Source organism: Enoplosus armatus, chromosome 20, assembly GCF_043641665.1.
Source record: "Enoplosus armatus isolate fEnoArm2 chromosome 20, fEnoArm2.hap1, whole genome shotgun sequence".
Taxonomy (NCBI): Eukaryota; Metazoa; Chordata; class Actinopteri; order Centrarchiformes; family Enoplosidae; genus Enoplosus; species Enoplosus armatus.
The window spans coordinates 9,149,224-9,167,348 of NC_092199.1; the positions used below are offsets into that span (position 1 = coordinate 9,149,224).

The following is an 18,125-nucleotide window of genomic DNA, read 5'->3' on the forward strand; positions in this document are numbered from 1 at the left end:
AGAAAGGGATAGAAAATGAGTGTCTCAGAGACAGAATGAAATTCAGATTGTGTGTGCAGAGAGCCGAGGGGGCTGCGGGGCGAACTACTTGAAGCAGAAGTATTCTAAGCGCCAATAAAGCAAGTAGCATGTACTTGACAAGGACCCAAAGGGAAAGAGAGAGGGAGAGAAGCAGCTGTTGGAGGAGGAGAGTGAGACAAAGAAGGAGCTGGGGGCTGTCCTTACTTGCTCTTCAGTGTGAGGACTGTATGTGGGAGGAGGCACAGGGAGAGGGAGAGCTGGAGAAAGAAGGGGACAAGAAAGGAAAAGAGCAAGCAGGGAGTAAAGCAGTATGTTTGGTGTGTGAGGAGATAAACATACATCCGAAAGCGTGCGAGTGTTTTGCATAGCTGCAGGCAGCCTCTTCTCCCGCGTCCTCTCCTCTGCTCCTGTGCTGCTGTGCAACTTGGGCTGAGGGACCATGCAGCAGGGGTGGACTCTTCCCTGGCTCACTGCACTCCTGCTGGGGCTGATGGGGCTCCTGGTGTGCGGCTCAGACTTCCAGCATCACCGCTACGAGGACATGGTGCGAGCCCTGTTTGCAGTGCAGAGCGAATGCCCCTACATCACCCGCATTTACAGCATCGGGCGCAGCGTAGAGGGGCGCCACCTCTATGTGCTGGAGTTCAGTGATAACCCGGGCATCCATGAAGCATGTGAGTAACACCTGATTCAATGTTTGACACTCCAATGAGGATGGGCATGTTATATTAAGATCAAAAGTGTGTCAATCTGCAAGTCAGCAAGACCAATACAATAAAACAACAGGGAATTATTACTTCAATCTTAATCAAAATGTGAAAATCAGTAAATATGAGTTGAGATTTCTATATGACAGCAAGCTCACACTCTTGTCAAATGCCACAAAGCAACTTTTGAAGCTGGTAAACAAACATGATACAATGTTCTGGTGGTACAGCAAATAGATTTAAAGTGAATATGGATTTCAAATGCTCAGGCCCCGTCACTGGCTGCCCATTTGTTTTGCACTTCTTGCTGTGGGGAGTGAGAACATAGCTGGCAGGAGACTGAGCAGTCTGTGGGGTTCTGGTTTTTTCCCCCAAAGAGATGAAACGCAAGTTTTTCGATGCGGCTTTCTGAAGCTGAATTACTGTGTGGCTTCATAGTGAAGAAGGAAAAGAGGAGTTCTCCAAAGCTGGCTTGGTTGATAAACATCAGGGAACGTAATCTGTGGAAAACTCAAAGTGAAAGACAAAAGGCAAAAGTGAAAGAATTGAGGGAACATCTGTGATTCATTTCAATTTTTGCCATCCAACCACTGACAAAATGAGGGTGTTATTCCAAGCTGAGCAGATGACACAGAAGTTCACTTTGAGTCAACAAGGCTTTAACCCTGAACCCGCTCTTGCAAAAGCTTTGCTTGTTTTCTCCCCCCTCTCCTAACCACTGAACCAGCTCCCCAGGTGTTTATTTTACATATCAGTTGCAAATTGAAAACCATAACCTCGCTAGTGTTTGTATTGAAAACAGGCCAAAGGGTCACATTCATGTAAGTGATTTTGAAGATTTTTCCATTCTTGCATTATTAATGGCGGATCTTTGAAAAAAAAAACTGCAGGGAATGCTTTTTTGGCTGCAGCTGAGCTTGCATTTTTATCTGCATTTGCACACGTAGGGGCTTCCTTCAGTAGAATAGAAGGATGTGCGCCTGTTCTCTTGCAAGATGACCGAGGGTGAAAAACAGGAACTGTGCAGGGGAGTGACCTGAGGTCTTGGTCTGGGTCAACCCTCTTGCACCCTTTAGGAAGTTCATGCCTTTCACATGCTTCTGAGTGTGTGTGTGTGTGTGTGTGTGTGTGTGTGTGTGTGTGTTTAAAAGCCGCATGTTAGAGCCAACACTGTTTTCTGAACCTGAGGCCAGTTGGCCTCGTGTTAAAGAAAAGGAGGTGAATTGCAGCGCCCAAGCTGCCATTTGGGTGCCTGAAGCAATTAGTGAAGGGTGTTCATAAATTTGGAAGTATCTGCTCACCCCCACAATACCCCACCCCCCAAAAAACCCACACTTCTCCTCATGAACATAAGAGCAAAAAGTTCTCGCTCTCAGCTGCAGTGTTTGGGGGTCCTCGGTTCTATCAACTCTTCAGCAGTGATTAATGAAGGGACCCCTGAGAGGAGGGAACCCTATACAGAGAGGGAGACTGTTTGGATAGGTGGCTCACCCAATCAGTGACAGACACCCATAGGAATGTCAGATGACATTATCCAAATAATTCAATCAGTTGTAATCAGACTCCCTCCCCATCACCTTTGTCAGAACATCGAGAACTACCTTATTAAGAAATTGCAATAATGTAAAAACATTAAGGTTAGTAATTAATTTAAAGTGAGACCATGAAAAGTTAAAATGAAAAGTTGAATCCAAATGCAATAAAAACCCAGCACCCTCAACTCATCAAAGTCTGTTCACAGGTCTTCGGGAGTGCATATCTGAGAAAAGTTGTCGAAAGCCTTGTGTGGCTCCGGAGGGAGCTGCGGGAAATCTGATGAATTGCCTCAAGTGATGTCACTTGAGTCGGTTGGGCCTGTTTGAAATTTTAAAATGGAAAAAATCTGGGGGTGAGCTTGAGGCTACATTAGCCGCTACTAGCATAACACACCCGAATCTCCGACAGAACTGTTGGCGGCCGAGTTGCATTGTGGGTAATGTAGACGCCAAATTTTGACAAGGAGGACGAATGCATAGAATAAAAAATATGATATCTCTGGTTCTGCTGCATCGATTTCGATCCTTTTTTTTTTTTTAAATGTCCATCATTAGTCCGGCGAGGTATAAGAGTGTAATGCTAAATTGGTGTAGGACTCTTTTGGCTAATGTTAACAAGCTTTAGATGGACATTGCAGTCAGTTTGCTTTATGACTCTTGTGCTACTGATATATCACGTCTCAGTGTGTCACTGATGTCACAAAAGTACAACAAGAAGTAAACACAGTGTACAACCCTAGGAGACGCTTGTTGTTTCCTGCTTGTGGTCCCGCTCCACTCGCTGTCCTGTAACAACTAGAAACTCAAGATACTGGCACAAAGACTCATAAAAAACTCATAGGCTGGATTAAAAATTGAAAAAGCCAACCTATTGAGTCTACTGTTTCATGTAGTGAGTGTGCTCATGTGTGTACATATGTGTGTGCATGCTCGAGCAGTCATTTTAAATGTCACGCTTGGCAGCTCTGTGTGACTTTTTGACCTCATGCCCCCTGCCTCCACCTCTCCACTTCCTCCCCAGTGGAGCCGGAGTTCAAGTACGTGGGCAACATGCATGGCAACGAAGTGCTCGGTCGTGAGCTGCTCATTAAGTTCTCCCAGTTTCTCTGCGAGGAGTATCGGGCCGGAAACCAGCGGATTATGAGGCTGATCCATGACACGCGCATCCACATCCTGCCCTCCATGAACCCTGATGGCTACGAGGTGGCTGCCAGACAGGTAATGTACACCCTGACATTCATGTGAGCTCCGGCCTTCCACGTGCCAAAAGAAAACCAGGGAATATCTCCGACTGGGGCGCATTTGGCTGTCAATCATTTGCCACTTGAGGAGAAAAAGTTTCCAAATTTTCCCTCGATTGTGTTCTTGCCAGTGGAAATGTTATAAATGTTAAGGTCCCTCAGGAAAACTGCTAACACCTGCAAGTTAAATCACAGCAAACACACATCTTATCTGGCTCCATCAGGTAACATATATCTAAAGGTATGTGTGTGTCTGATAATATCCATTCAAGACAAGCAACAAAGTGCCAAAAACAGTTGTGTTAATTGAATCTTCCACTGTCTGCTAATGTCTGTAATAATCCCATCTATCAGCTCCCTGAGACAGCCCCTAGCTTTCCAGCGGGGGGTAATTACATGGGCCGTGAAACAACAGACACATATGCATCCCCCTTCAACACACACACCCATGTGCACGATCTCTTTGAGACTAATTACATGTCCCGAGGAGGCCAGTTGCACACGAGGGACCCTCTCTTTGCCTCTCAGACGACACATGCACACCGCACTATAATTTGTTGCATCAACAGATGTTTGGATGCAGCAGCGTCTGGACAACAATGGGAAGGCTGCTTCATTTCTCAGCATCCCAGATGGCATAGTGTTGATGTATTTGAGTACTGATTGAGCTTTTTAAAAGATAACAAAAATGTCATTTCATGCCCATGGCAGCAGAAAATGTAAGATTTAAGTGGCTTTATACAGAGTGCAGTCAGTTCTTTCAGTTGTCTTTCAGCAGGTCAGAAAGTCCCGTAGCAGCCTGCATGGAAATACTGTGCAAGTTATACAAGAGCCTCCCTATTTTGGAACAAATCATTTGTTGGAAATGCTTCTGATGTCAAAAAAGACAAAGCTGGAGTGTATCTTTTCTTCATAGTCGGTAAAGGAAAAAAAATGTCAAAAGTGTCAGTGACGAAAGGTGCTGTTTGGAGTCGAATAGAGAAAAAGGAAAACAAGAAAGGAAATTCCAAGACACTCTGAGTTCTAGCCATGCTAGCAGCTCTGTGAGGCTGTACTTGAGCACAGTGGAGCTTTGAGCCAAATGCTAACGTCAGCAGGCTAACATGCTCACAATGACAATGCTAACAAGATGATGTTTAGCAGGTTTACCATGTTCACCATCTTAGTTTAATGTTAGCATGCTAACATTTGCTAATTAGCATTAAACAAAAAGTACAGCTGAGGCTGATGGGGAAGTCCTTCGTTTTTCTGGTATTTGTCCATAAACCAAAGTACTGAACAAGTTAAAAGTTTGTCCTGATGACGGTGCTACAGGAAAAGTTAAGGGATCATCAAAGTCTTTAGGATTCATCTTACGGGGAACATGAATGTCCATCTCATAGTTGTTGGGACATTTCACTCCAAATCACAAATGTCATCACTGATAAAAATCCATCAATATTGCGTGTGCCATGCATTGTTATAGGCTTTTTATTCAGACTCAGTGTCTTGGAATTTTCTCTTGCTTGTGTAGTCTTTACAACCTTGAAAGGTTTTTTTTAGGAGGGATTTAAGTTTGGATTCCTGAGAAAACAATGAAATCATTGTGAATTAAACGTTATATCCAGAAAAAAACAGTTGGAAAATAATTTACTGTTGTTACACTGCAGATTGCCTGTGCAGTTTGTGGAATACACAAATCAGTTTTCCTTTACTGCTTCCAAGCAATATGAATTCATAGCTTGAAAAGCTGTATCTTAAAACCCAAGAATCCAACACATGATAGCTCAATCACTCTACTGGGAAAAACCAAGGCAACCCAACAGAAGCTGCTATTTGGAAAACGTGATATTTTGGTCTGTGGATCCACAGGGTCCAGAGTTCAACGGCTACCTGGTGGGTCGAGGGAACTCCAGAGAAATCGATCTGAACCGCAACTTTCCAGACCTGAACGCACTCATGTACTACTACGAGAAGACCAACGGACGAAACCACCACCTCCCCCTGCCGGACAACTGGGAGCAACAGGTCAGTGCTACTGGATAAACACCCAGGAGACACAAGACCCCGTTTATCTATGTGAACTGTATGTGCATATGTGTGCAAATATGTGCATGTGCTCGAGTGGGTGAGCGAGGAAGACGGATGAGTACATTTCTCATGCTTGTGTGAGTGTCTGTTCACTGTTTGACTATGGAGTTGAATAATGAGCGACTGTAACATAGCTCAGTTATCTTGGCTTTAACTTTGTTGACACAAAGGAATTCATGAGATTTGTACTGCATCAGATTTCACTGCCAGCTGAGCTTCTACTAAATAAAAAGAAACTGCCCATAAATTTAAACGGTAAGTAGACCCAGTAACTCGCTTGGTAGGCTGCCTGCTTCAAGTTGAGTATGTTTGTGTGTTCCTCCACAGTCTGACCCGTTTTGGGTAGATGCGTTTGCTTATCTTACTGTGAAAAAGACTATAACTCCTCATATAAACTGTGCTTTTCTTGCTCTGCGTCAGAAAGAGGCCGCTCTCCTTTGTCTTTGCAATATGAAACTGGCGGGCAAAATGGCAGCCTTACTCATTCCAACTCAGATGACAAAGTGGAGCAAAAACATCACTGAAAATACCCTTTAGATGGACCCGTACGACCTTGACAAATAAGTTGGAGCATAGGAGATTAATTGCAAGCTCAGAATAAGCTTTGACAATTTAAAAGGGTGTCAGGGGAAGGCATACTGAATATAGTTGACATACAGAAGTCGTCTAAAGCGCTTGCTTTTCTTGGAATCACAATGACCTGACAAGATATCATTTTATGTACTGTATATAAAGACCTTCAGCCTCAGCTAAACATTTTTGTCTTTTCGTCACCACCATGACAACTGGAGCTGACCTGCTCTGTGGTCTCAGAGTGTAACTGTTACCTGCTACCTTGAGATGCTGCGTGACTCTCCACGTAGCTTACAAATCATCTGTTCATTGCCAAGTCTGTATTTCACAGTGGTGGAAGAAGTAAAAGTCCCTATTCCACAATGTAGTAAGTGAAAGTCCTACATTTTAAATCCTACATGAGTATTATCATCTAAATGGACTTAAAGTAGGCTATTAAAAGTAAAAAGAAGTAGCATTTTACTATTATAGCAGGTCGAGGTGGAGCTAGTTTTAACCACTTTCTACACAATTAGGTAGTTTATTCCTGTCAATATCAACCTGGGGGTCGGACCCCTTCACAGTGTCACAAGATAAATCTGAGGGGTCGTGAGATGATTAATGTGAGAAGAAAGAAGAAAAAAACAAAGTTCTGCTACGTTCATTTGGATTCAGTTTTCAGGATTTTCTCTAATCTTTGTGAAATATTGGAGAGTTTTACATCTTTGGGCATAAAACAATTATTTAAATGAAACAGTCTGAGAAGTTTAGAGGGGGAATGTCCCTTTGGTGTAACTGCTAACAACTCACAGACGTGTGAAACATGACAAGGAGCCTTTTTCAGTGGGTAGTGAACAACTGAGCTCTGGTGGATATTTTTCTTGGTACTGAAACCCACTAATCAAGCACTGTGATCCTTGAAATATTTTGAACTTGGCAGAAACACGCTAAGCACTCAACACAGTCAGGTGCTGTACGTGCAACTGCATGTCCTGTCCCTTAAAAATGATAAGAAGCAGACCCCTGGGGGGATAAACGTTAGCATTTATTAAAATAATATATGCTCATGTGCTGCATTTGTGGCTCAATATTGCAGGGTATATAGTTATGCTCAGACTGGCTGTGGAAGAGACACAGTTCTGTTCTGGGTGACTCTACTTTCACTGTGCACTTATTATTTTAGATCACTGCAGTGTAAAACGTAGAAAGAAAGGAACGACGAGAGCGTGTGCTGTCAAAATATTGCTAATAGTCGGCTGAAAAGTACATTTTAAGTATTAAGGTCAGATCCTCGGGGTGCAGACATCTTATCATCAGCAGACACTGAACGGGCTTCTGTTCTCAAGGTTAATATCCTTGAAGTTTTTCCACTAAATTGGCCGGCTCTTTGATTTATTTGATTTCTCCTGTTTGAAACCGGGTGTTGTTAAGGCTGGATAATATAATGTCTCTGAAAATGTAATTGAACTCCTCCAAGCATTAGCAGACAGTGTTATTACAATTACATAATCAGTCAAAAATATTGATTTAATACACTTTGTAAAGTAATTAAAATCATAAGAAATAGCCATAAAGTTATAACATTACCCGGAGAAATGTATAACATTCACAGATACCTAGTATATTTACAGTAGAACTAATGATTTCTTCACAAAATAATCCTTTAACTGCTTTAAACAGATTTTGACAAGGTATGACATTATAGAGAAGTTATGTTTTTTTGATTACATATCAATAAAGTGGTTTTGTTCCCAAGCAAGGGACAGCCATTGATTTTTTTTTTTTCTTTTTCCCTATTTCCTAGTTCCTGGGCTGCAAATGTGTTGAGAAAACTAAAACACTGGTTCTCCCAGTCGCGGTCTGGCTGTCTACCCATATGACTGCCTCCTGAAAGGCAAACACAAAAGAGTAACTGTGCCACTGTTACAGATGCTTCATTCATGCTGGTCAGGATTACATTCTCACAGGCTGCACGAAGCCACAAGCCCCTGTGCTCGCCTGCAGCCTCGGCCATGCTACATTTCAATTAGCCAGCTGATGCTGTTTTCATCCAGAGGAATGACTTTAATACAATATATATATACTTTTCCACAAAATGATGCAAAGTTAGACAGTAGATTAATCTTTAGTCAGCTGCAATAACTGACAGCAACTCAGGAACTTCCAGGTGACCTACACATACACTATTCTGATTCCTGTATAAAACAACTTGAATCCTCAGATCTTGTAGTAAACTGTACGAGGGGGATCAGCACATGTTCTGGTCTCAGCGTCTCCCAGTGTAGTTGTAGTTTTTCATGGTTAGTTAAGTTTTGCAGCACCCACAGACTGACAGCAGGGTCTGGTCTTAGAAATACCATATTTATACAGCCTCTGAAGAAGAGCCCACCTCGCATGATGAACCGCTGATGATTGATTGGCCTGCAGAGGACATCCCTCATACAGTGTGAAATCTAACCTTGGATTGTCTGTAGGTGAACCACTGAGTGACCCAGAATGTGTGGATTTGTATTTAAGATGACATGGTATTCTGTCTGTTCCGTTATCAGAGTGTGTGTGAGTATGTGTCCTTCAAATGTAACCCTACACCATGGTGAAGGCTCTGACTTCAAAGCACACGCAAAGTGTATATAAGGGTCCACAGACAGTTAACACCTGCCAGTCCCACTTCTTGGGTTGCGTTCAAGGCCAGTAGTATCTGATCCTCCTGATTATTCTTCAGCTCAACCAGACCAAGTTTATTGTCCCACATACCTGATTCAAGGAGAGGTGTTACTCCTTGTCTCCATGCATGATATATGGCTAGGAGTGTGTGAGGATAGTTAGCACTGTCAGAGAAAACAAATGGGAGCCTAAACTGGAATTTAAAGGTTTAAGATGTCTGTAGCATTGCATGGGAAATGCCATCAGGTTAAACTGATCCTGTTCGTGCAGAATGAGATGCATTAATGACAATAAGTCAATGTAAACAGCCTCATGTAACCTTTAAGATAGCCTTGAGACTAATAGATCACGATGTTTCCATCTTGGCAGCTTTGACTAAATTCTTGCTTCAACTTGTAAACTCATCTTTCTCCCTGAATTCCAGACTCAAAAACAGATAAGGAGGGCATTTTAACAAATATTAAGCCTCATTCATCTAGAGTCTACACAACATAAGGTATACTGAAGCACTGGAGGATGGAGGGAGAAAGTGCACTGCAAGTAAAGCTGAAGAATCATTTCATGGGCTTGAGGAAGGCAGAGGATACCTAAAGATTAACCTGGTGCAAATGAAAAGGGGGAAAAAATCCCAGGGAAAATATTTGCATATGGTGAAGCAGAGAAAAGTAGGATTTGTCCAGATAACCAGCCAAGCAGAGAAGCCAGTGGTTCTGGGTGAAAAGAAAACCAGATGTCTTCAGTCCAATTATGTTGTTTGGGAAAAGTCAGACAGACAATATACAGTGAGTCTGACAGGCACTAAGAGGGCATTGGACAATTTATGGACTAAATTTGGGCTCATTATTGAACAAAAATAAGAACTACACCGAGTGTGTGTATATATCGTTGTATAAAAAGGTCCATATGTCATGTACATTGCCCTGTAAGCACATCAGCCCTAAAAGTGATTTACTTTCTCGTTAAATATCCTCCACAGGTTGAACCGGAGACTTTGGCGGTCATAAAATGGATGCAAAACTACAATTTTGTGCTGTCAGCCAACCTCCATGGAGGAGCTGTGGTGGCCAATTACCCCTTCGACAGGTCGAGAGATTCTCGCATTCGAGGGAGGACTACGTATGCAGCCACTGCGGACGACAAAATCTTCAGAAAGGTGTGCTGCAGATTAAACATTCTTTCCAGATGTTACACACATCTGATCTCATCACTGTCTGCTGTGTGTGCGTGTGTGTGTGTGTGTGTGTGTGTGTGTGAAAACATGTGAATGACTGGGAACATGTGCATTTGTGTGTGATGACAGTTGGCGAGGACCTACTCGTACGCTCACAGCTGGATGCACAACGGTTGGAACTGTGGGGACTTCTTTGATGAGGGGATCACCAACGGGGCCAGCTGGTACTCTCTGTCCAAAGGTAAGCAGCGTCTCTCTCGTGGGCAAGGTGAAGAGAAAGCAACAGCACAATACTGACTCACTACCTCCACGTACATGACAGATTGTTCCCTGTTTACATGCAAGATTCTAATGTGTTGGAAAACGTCCATTATCAGGTATCCCTTTCCAAAGAAAGACAAGGCCACCTGCATGGATGATGGCAGGCACTGGCATAGACTTCAGCATGAGTGAAATGCCTTGAGTGTCTCGCAAAGCACTCTTTACTCGTGTCGTCATGAACTCTCTGACTCTTCAACAGCTGCACTTCCACTGACCCAGACTCAGTTTAGCTGCTCAAGTTTGTAAATGACACGTGCCAACAACAACCTTAGGGACTGCATGAAAATTATTAGTGGGGTGGTAGGGCACAGTCTTTTGAATTTATGTCAGCCCAGATTCATACTTTATTTCAGCCTTCCCTTGAGCTGCCACCTGTGCCCAGTTCATTTTGTGACTGACAGTGTAAATAACTGTTCAGTTAATAGCTCTTCGTTCAAACATAGAGAGGCTGGGATGTTTTGGACGCTCTAGTCTATATTTTCCACAATTTCTAAAGTGAAATTTGGTGAGTATTGTGAAAATGACATATTAAGTTTATACCATTATGCACCAAGTTTTTATGAACAAACCAGTTGTACAAATGTAACTCTATTATGTTATTGTGAGATATTGGTGGGGAGGGTGTTGCAGTTTAGTCAAGGGCAGGGTCCATTGAACATTTAAATGAAGCTGGGGAGGGCCTTGCTTCTTTAAAATATGAACCATAAGATTTAGCCGCCCTCCCCACCCCAATAATTTTGTACAGTCCCTTAACAGTCATGGGTTAGGGTTAGGGTTAGCTAACATGCACATGCCTTTTACACACATTTTTTTTATTACTGTTTTTACTATACAAGTGCTAAAACCAACTAAGCCAATGATGCTATTTTGGAGCAATTCCTCAGATTTAAATATAAACTTGCTGTGTGTTGACTGTATCTTTAATCTAGTGTCAGCCAGTATGTCTTATCTTTGTGCTATTAAAATGATTTGCTCTGCATATAGTGCCAATCGTGTAAAAACACCAGAGCAGTTAACATATCAGAGTTACTGTCCTCCCAATTGCTCCTAGAAAATAAAAAACTGTGAATATTTGAGGGTTATATTTGGATTTGTGTGTACTGTGGAAGTCGCCGGAGTGCTTAGTGGGGCTGTTATTAGGGTTTTGTTTAACATAATATTATTTACTGGAATTGGCCACCTACAGGCCATTAGGAGTTATATGAGTTTAGGCACTGGCAGATAAGTTCTCATCCTCCCTCGTTTGCTTTAACTTGTGCTTGGTTTTAAGTTTTGATTAATACTTACAGTAATGTTTCGCCGTCGAAGCAGGAAGCTACAGTGCACCAAGTTCTTTAAACTGTCTGGGCATGTATTTGATTTCAGCTCAGTTAATCTGTAACTACAACAATAACAATTCCAACTTCTTTGATCTGTAAATCCTGGTCTGGGCTGGTCTGGATTATTCTTTGGAATGTGAATCTGTTGAGCTTTTCGGTTGAGTCATGCAAGCTTTTGAATTGGATGAAAACGCCCTCAGTCGCATTTAGAGGGAGCATGTTATGTTTATTTTAACAACTCCTTTTGCTCCAAGTGTTATGTCATGGTCTATGAGGTTAGATTTGAACTTTCCCTCCCAATCCTGGCCTCATATGCATTCTATGAAAAGTAGAGTTGTATTGCAAATTTGCAAAGCCAAAGACCAAATAAATGAAGGCTTTCAAAAAGCCATTCTGTTGTTGGGTGTAATATCAGTCCATTTAAAAGATGTTCCTAAAAGTCTGTCAAAACAGCATAACGCAGTGGTTTGGAAAAATCTGCTTCACCATATGAAAAAAATGTGATGAATGCTTCCAGCACTCAATGACCAAAAATGTGTAACAGTGGTTTTTACATGGGCCAAAATGATAAATCACATCAACTCCTTACAAATCTGAACAACCCCTTTAAGAGGCAAACTAAGGCTCCGTGTAAACCACTGATATGAAAAATATGTCCCGTTTTAAGGACGTTTAAGAAAAGAGTCTATTTCTGTTTGTTCCAGGCATGCAGGACTTCAACTACCTGTACAGCAACTGTTTTGAGATCACCCTGGAGCTGAGCTGTGATAAGTTTCCTCCAGCGTCAGCACTGCCCAGAGAATGGCTGGGCAACCGAGAAGCACTGGTTTCATACCTTGAACAGGTCAGAGCGCACAAAAACCCAGCTACCAAAAGTCATGAGTCCAATAGCTTGGCTTCTTGTAAATATTGGCTGGGATTCCCTGGATTAAGTGACTTAAAGTGAGCTCCGTGAAATTCAAGTAAACTGACTTTTACCTTCCGTCAAGCATGAAAAGAGGCCTTGGTTTGAGGACAAAATGTCTTTTATCCCAGATTGTCAGAGTGCTGAGAGGAAATACAGTGATGCATTGCCACTAATAGTGTTTCTTAAGCCCTCAGGGAGGACTCAGAAATGCATTCCTTTTTCTGCAGCACTGATTAAACAGACCAATCTGAAAGGGCCTGCAGATATGTTCTGGTCTTGTTTCACTCTGTGTCTGTTGCAGACCACAGGGTAGAGGAGGGTTAATAAGGTTTAAGGACATGTAGTTTATGGCCTGAAATGACTTGCAATCAATGCAGCATTCGAACACAAAGCTGTCTGTGGTCACACATTCCTGACTTGCCTGTATGAACACATATTTCACATGTGTTTTTTGGGTGGCACAAGCTCAAGCACAAATGACATGATCTATAAAATAAACTACGGTAAGAAATTGGTAAAAATGTAAAAAAAAAAAAAAATTCATAACAGTAATGTGTTTCTCCTTGTTCAGGTGCATCATGGGGTAAAAGGCATGGTGTACGATGAGAACAACAACCCTATCGGCAACGCTGAGATCGCAGTGGCTGGCATCAACCACGATGTGACCAGCGGTGAGACGGGAGGGTTGGAGGGCGTGTTAGTTAGTTGTTATACAGATGTGGTTGTTTTTTTCCTGGGAGTCTTTCACTCTTTAACTGCAGTGCTGAATAAGTTTGTGAGAGTTTGTGGTATTGGCTAGAATAGAGAGTTCAGACCTTGTTGTAATAATCTTAATCACAGAAAGAAATGAGCAGTGGAGTCCAGCTCTCAGTGTGTTGTTTTTATTACATCTGAATTTGACTTAATTATCAAAATGAAGAAATAAATGAGTCAATTCTCACACTGGAATGGAACAAGCAGCCCTCTAGTGGTCAAAAGTGGAAATTCACTTTGAAAATAGTGCAAACTGCACTGTATTTACATTTACTTGAGCATTTTAATTCTATGCTACTTTATACTCCACTGCATTTGCAATGCAAATTCAATCATTAAGGTCAGTTACACAGCAATATCCACCTAAAGTTAGCTAATATTTTCTAATATTAGCCAACATACGCTACTGGCCATACCAGACCAAACAAAGTTGAAGCAGTAAAGTGAGTGTACTGACTTTAGTATAAAGCTGTGTTTTATTTATTTAGAATTCAACTTCTAATTTGTAAGAGGAATATTGTGGTATTGCTATGTTCCAAAATTACACTTGTTTCACTTGAAGTACATTTTTCTGATAACACTTTTACATGAGTACAGTTTTGAATGCAGGACTTTTAATTGTATTTTTAGTGAATTATTTGAATTCCTCTTCTTTCACATCACTGTGTAAATTACAGTCTGAAATAGAATAGTTGGATGTTTCCACCTCTCACCTTTTCCCATGTGTGCACTCCTCCAGGTGTGGATGGCGACTATTTCAGACTTCTGTTACCAGGTACCTACACTGTGACAGCATCTGCCCCAGGTTACCTCGCCTCCACCAACGTTGTCACAGTGGGACCAGCTGAGGCCATACAGGTGTGGTTCTATGTGTATGGATGGGTTCATAACAGCTGATTCACAGTTTTACTTACCAATTTACCTTTTTCAGGGGGAAAAGCAGGTCCTAAGTAGTCCAAATACACTTTTAGAGAACGTCAGACAAAGCTTGTGATAAATTTTTGTGTTCTTGTAGGCTGGTGTACTGACTCTGTCCTGATCACTCACACCTTGTTCTTCATCTCTTCCCTGACAGCTTAATTTTTACTTGAAATCGGCACCAAAACAGAACCTGAAAGTGAAGCCCCACAACGGCAAGAAGAACCTCTCGTCTCCCAAGGCCCCCTTAAAACTGGGCCCTAGATGAGACATGGACAATAATTTAGACAACACACAAACATATACACACATATACTGAAAACCCCACATACACACACGCGCACGTACAAATTATGGAAATGATAATTTACCATAATATACAGTATGTATGTAATTTTACCTTTGTAGTCCCTGATTGTGTATTTCAAACCTCTGCGTTTTTGTTGATAAATATAAACTGTGTCTGGTGTATTTATGTAACAGTGTTGATTTGTATGAACACAGCTATCCCGTATTTGTAAAGGACTTTTTGGATTTTGATTACTATAATTTGATGAAAATTGAAAATAAAAGATTTTTTTGCTGTCATTATTGTGTTTCTGATTCATTTTGTCTGTTTATTGTTCTTTAAGAGACCTGAATGAAAAACAGAATTGTGTCCTTGCTCACTGTAATAACAATATTGTTGATAATAATAGATCTTTATTTTCTAGCATTTCAATCCACCCTAAAACACACACACACACACACACACACACACACACACACACACTAAAGACTAAAGGGAGTCTGAAGGTAGCAAGAATAACATAGCAGGAGACATGAAAGCAAGAGAGAATATAGTTGAAGAAAATATCATTTAATAGCACCAAGGGTGTGTTCTACAAACAGAACAGTAGATGTCACTGCTGTACAAGAAAGGAACCACACGTGGCAAACATCCGCTTCTGAAACCTTTCCACTATTCACCAAACCCGCTGTCAATTACAGAACTTAAATGCCTGTCAGTCCTGTTCATTGTACCAGAGCTGCAACGTTTGGTCCATCAATCGATTGGTCAATCTACAGAAAATAATGAGCAACTATTTTGATAATCAATTAATCGTTTAAGTAATTTTTTCAGGCAATAACGCCCAAAATTATCTGGTTCTAGCTTCTCCAATGTGAGGGTTTGCTGCTTGTCGTGGTTTTACATCATAGTAAATTGAATATTCTTAGGTTTTGGACGGTTGGTCCAACAAAACAAGACATTTGAGATGGGTTCTAGGATATTGTGATGGCCATTTTTTTGCTGTTTTCTTATGTTTTATAGACCAAACGATTAATGGATAATTAGCTGCAGCCCTACTTTGTACACTGTGCAGCTTTTCAATGTGAGGAACAATAAAGTCCAACTGACGCTTTATTCACAATCTATGGTTTACCATGCAGAATCTTTACATATCTCACTCTTACAATGATCCAGAGTACTTCTGGACACCCGCATAATGACTATAATAATATAATAATTTTATATTGTCTTATTCCAAACTGCCAGACAGCACATGGAGACCAGTTTTTGATTGTTATATTACACTGCTGACTTTATATCCTGAACTAATTTCACTTTAGGCAATGTTCTGTCTGTCTCGTACATTATTGCAAAAGAGGAAGATTACAGTAATTTGATTGTACATTATGGGATCTGTCACATTGATCAATTAGCAATGACTTTTTATCCATTGTGCATAATCTCTACTGTCAAATGACTAAAATGCAGATCATATATTCACTTTCCTTTACGTGCTGAGCCAATTCCATTATCCACAGGACATTAAATCAGTTGAGCAAACAAGAAACAGTATTGTGTGCTGCTGATCACTGTACTGATCCCTTTCATATGAGCTGGGAAGGCAGATGATACATACAGGACACGATGAGGTAAAAAATTCTGCTTTGTCACAAGACTGAGCCTCAGATCCATGGAGGTGGCAGCAAAGGATAAGATGACGTCTGTTTGAACAATACACAGTAACATGAATGGACATATTTGTCCTCCTCAATATCTGCTAACTTGATTTGTACTGAGTTAGTTAATATGTCAAATCCAAGGCTGTTATATCCTTAATCCTTAACTTGTTCTGTTATCCTCAACTAAACTATAGGAGTATTAAAGCTTTGATTTGATCTCATTTCAAAAAACAAAGGCTGAAAACTGCCAAAAATGTTTTTTAATTCAATGCCATGATGTCATATGACCCTATATTTTCAATGTACTTAAACTCTCTCATCTTGTTTTTTCCTGTGCCATTCACAAACACTACAGATTACAACAATAGCCTCTTTCTGACGAACAGGAAAGAGGAAAGACGCACTTCACCGGGCACGCTGTGGATTTATGACAGTGATGTGGAGGTTCCCTGAAGACAAAAATGGAGTCACACTAGAAATAAAATGTGGAATTCTCTTTCTATAGGAGTACTGAAGATGTAGTTCACATTTATTTAAAACATTTCTTTGCCTTTAACTTCTAATTTTGTATCCTTCCCAATTTATATTAGTGGGTATGTTAAATCTCAGCAACCAGCCTAAACCAGAGAGGCATATTATAAATTCATCAGCAGAATATTAAAGATCGGTGGCTTTTAATGGAACCGACAGTAAGCAGAGTTATGGTCAGAAGAATCATTGGCAATATTGGAAATATCTAAGGAACCATTACATGATAAGGTCAGAGAAAAGTCTTAGTAGTAGAGTTTTCTGTGAGATATAAAAAAGTAAACTGATGGCACCAGAATGGCAAATAATAAACCACAAATCAGATATGAGTCATAATAGATTCACTCAGTTACTGACATCAGCTCAACTCTCAGTCCAGTAACTACAATAAAATTTCATTTTTCTGCCTACTCCAACACTTTCACAGCTGATGTTTCTCAGAGCAGACACAATGGGATGATTGTACACCAGCCAATGTATTCTCTGCCTACAGACCATTATATTGACGATCAACTGGCAGCAAATATTGAAAGACAACAACAGACCCACATGCTGCCCCTGAATGAAAGTGGTCACTGTGAGAGAAGACAAAGCCAGCGTTTCATACAGAGCCGCTGATCTGGAGGGTTCTCAGCGGTAGTATGGCTGTGTGTGTGTGTGTGTGTGAGAGGGCTTGCACTTGTACACTTAGTTGGCCAAATGTGGCGTCAATGAAGCCCACCAGTGGTCCCACAGTGCCAGACATCTCCTACACTGACTTACCCTCATTCACTGACTCAGAGTTTATGGTTCTACGACACTGATGAACTTATTGGAAGTTACAGAACAAAGACTGTATATACTGACACTCAAAAACACACACTTGCACTCCTATATGTCAATGCATACGCATGCAAACAGTCTGTTATATTTGTTCTGTTGCTTATATCCTGAATCTGTAGTTTGTTTAGTTGATTTAACCTGAATTTAAAAGCCTAACCATGAATTGCAAATCCGCCTCCGCTGGATGACGATACACATTACATCTGCATGTAACAGTGTTTATCTGCAATAATTTAGCAATTATTGGTCAAAAGCAATATATTGCAAATATATTGGTCCATATATATTATAACACAGCTTCAGTTGTTGTTGGTTCAGTTCACATTGATATAGTTCAGTTGGTTTGTTGATTGATTGATTAACTGATTGTTTTTGGGGCAAAATTGGAACTTGATGGTTGACTAGATGACTTTCCATGAGCAAGTTAAACCCTTCTTGTTGTGAATATTATAGTATAATCATGAGGTTAACACAATGACACCATGTGTTATATCTTATGATGAAGCTAATCTGCAGGTATGTGAGTGTTTTCATGTGTTTTTGTGTGACCTCTCCTGTATCTTTTTCCTTTTCCGTGGCAACACTTGAAGGTAAGAAGCATCAAACTGCCTTTGTTTCCTGCCATTGTTCTGCACATACAAGATCA

At 41.0% G+C, this 18,125-nt stretch overlaps 1 protein-coding gene across 1 annotated transcript; it reads left to right on the forward strand.

Moving 5' to 3' along the window:
* Positions 1 to 365: 365 nt before the first annotated feature.
* cpn1 (carboxypeptidase N, polypeptide 1) lies at positions 366 to 14,767 on the forward strand. The gene is made up of 9 exons (XM_070927715.1): positions 366 to 695; positions 3,285 to 3,481; positions 5,356 to 5,511; positions 9,767 to 9,943; positions 10,091 to 10,202; positions 12,306 to 12,445; positions 13,080 to 13,179; positions 14,001 to 14,119; positions 14,337 to 14,767. Exons 1-9 carry the CDS (start codon positions 461 to 463, stop codon positions 14,445 to 14,447), a joined length of 1,347 nt encoding a protein of 448 aa, XP_070783816.1. The 5' UTR covers positions 366 to 460; the 3' UTR covers positions 14,448 to 14,767.
* Positions 14,768 to 18,125: the final 3,358 nt, after the last annotated feature.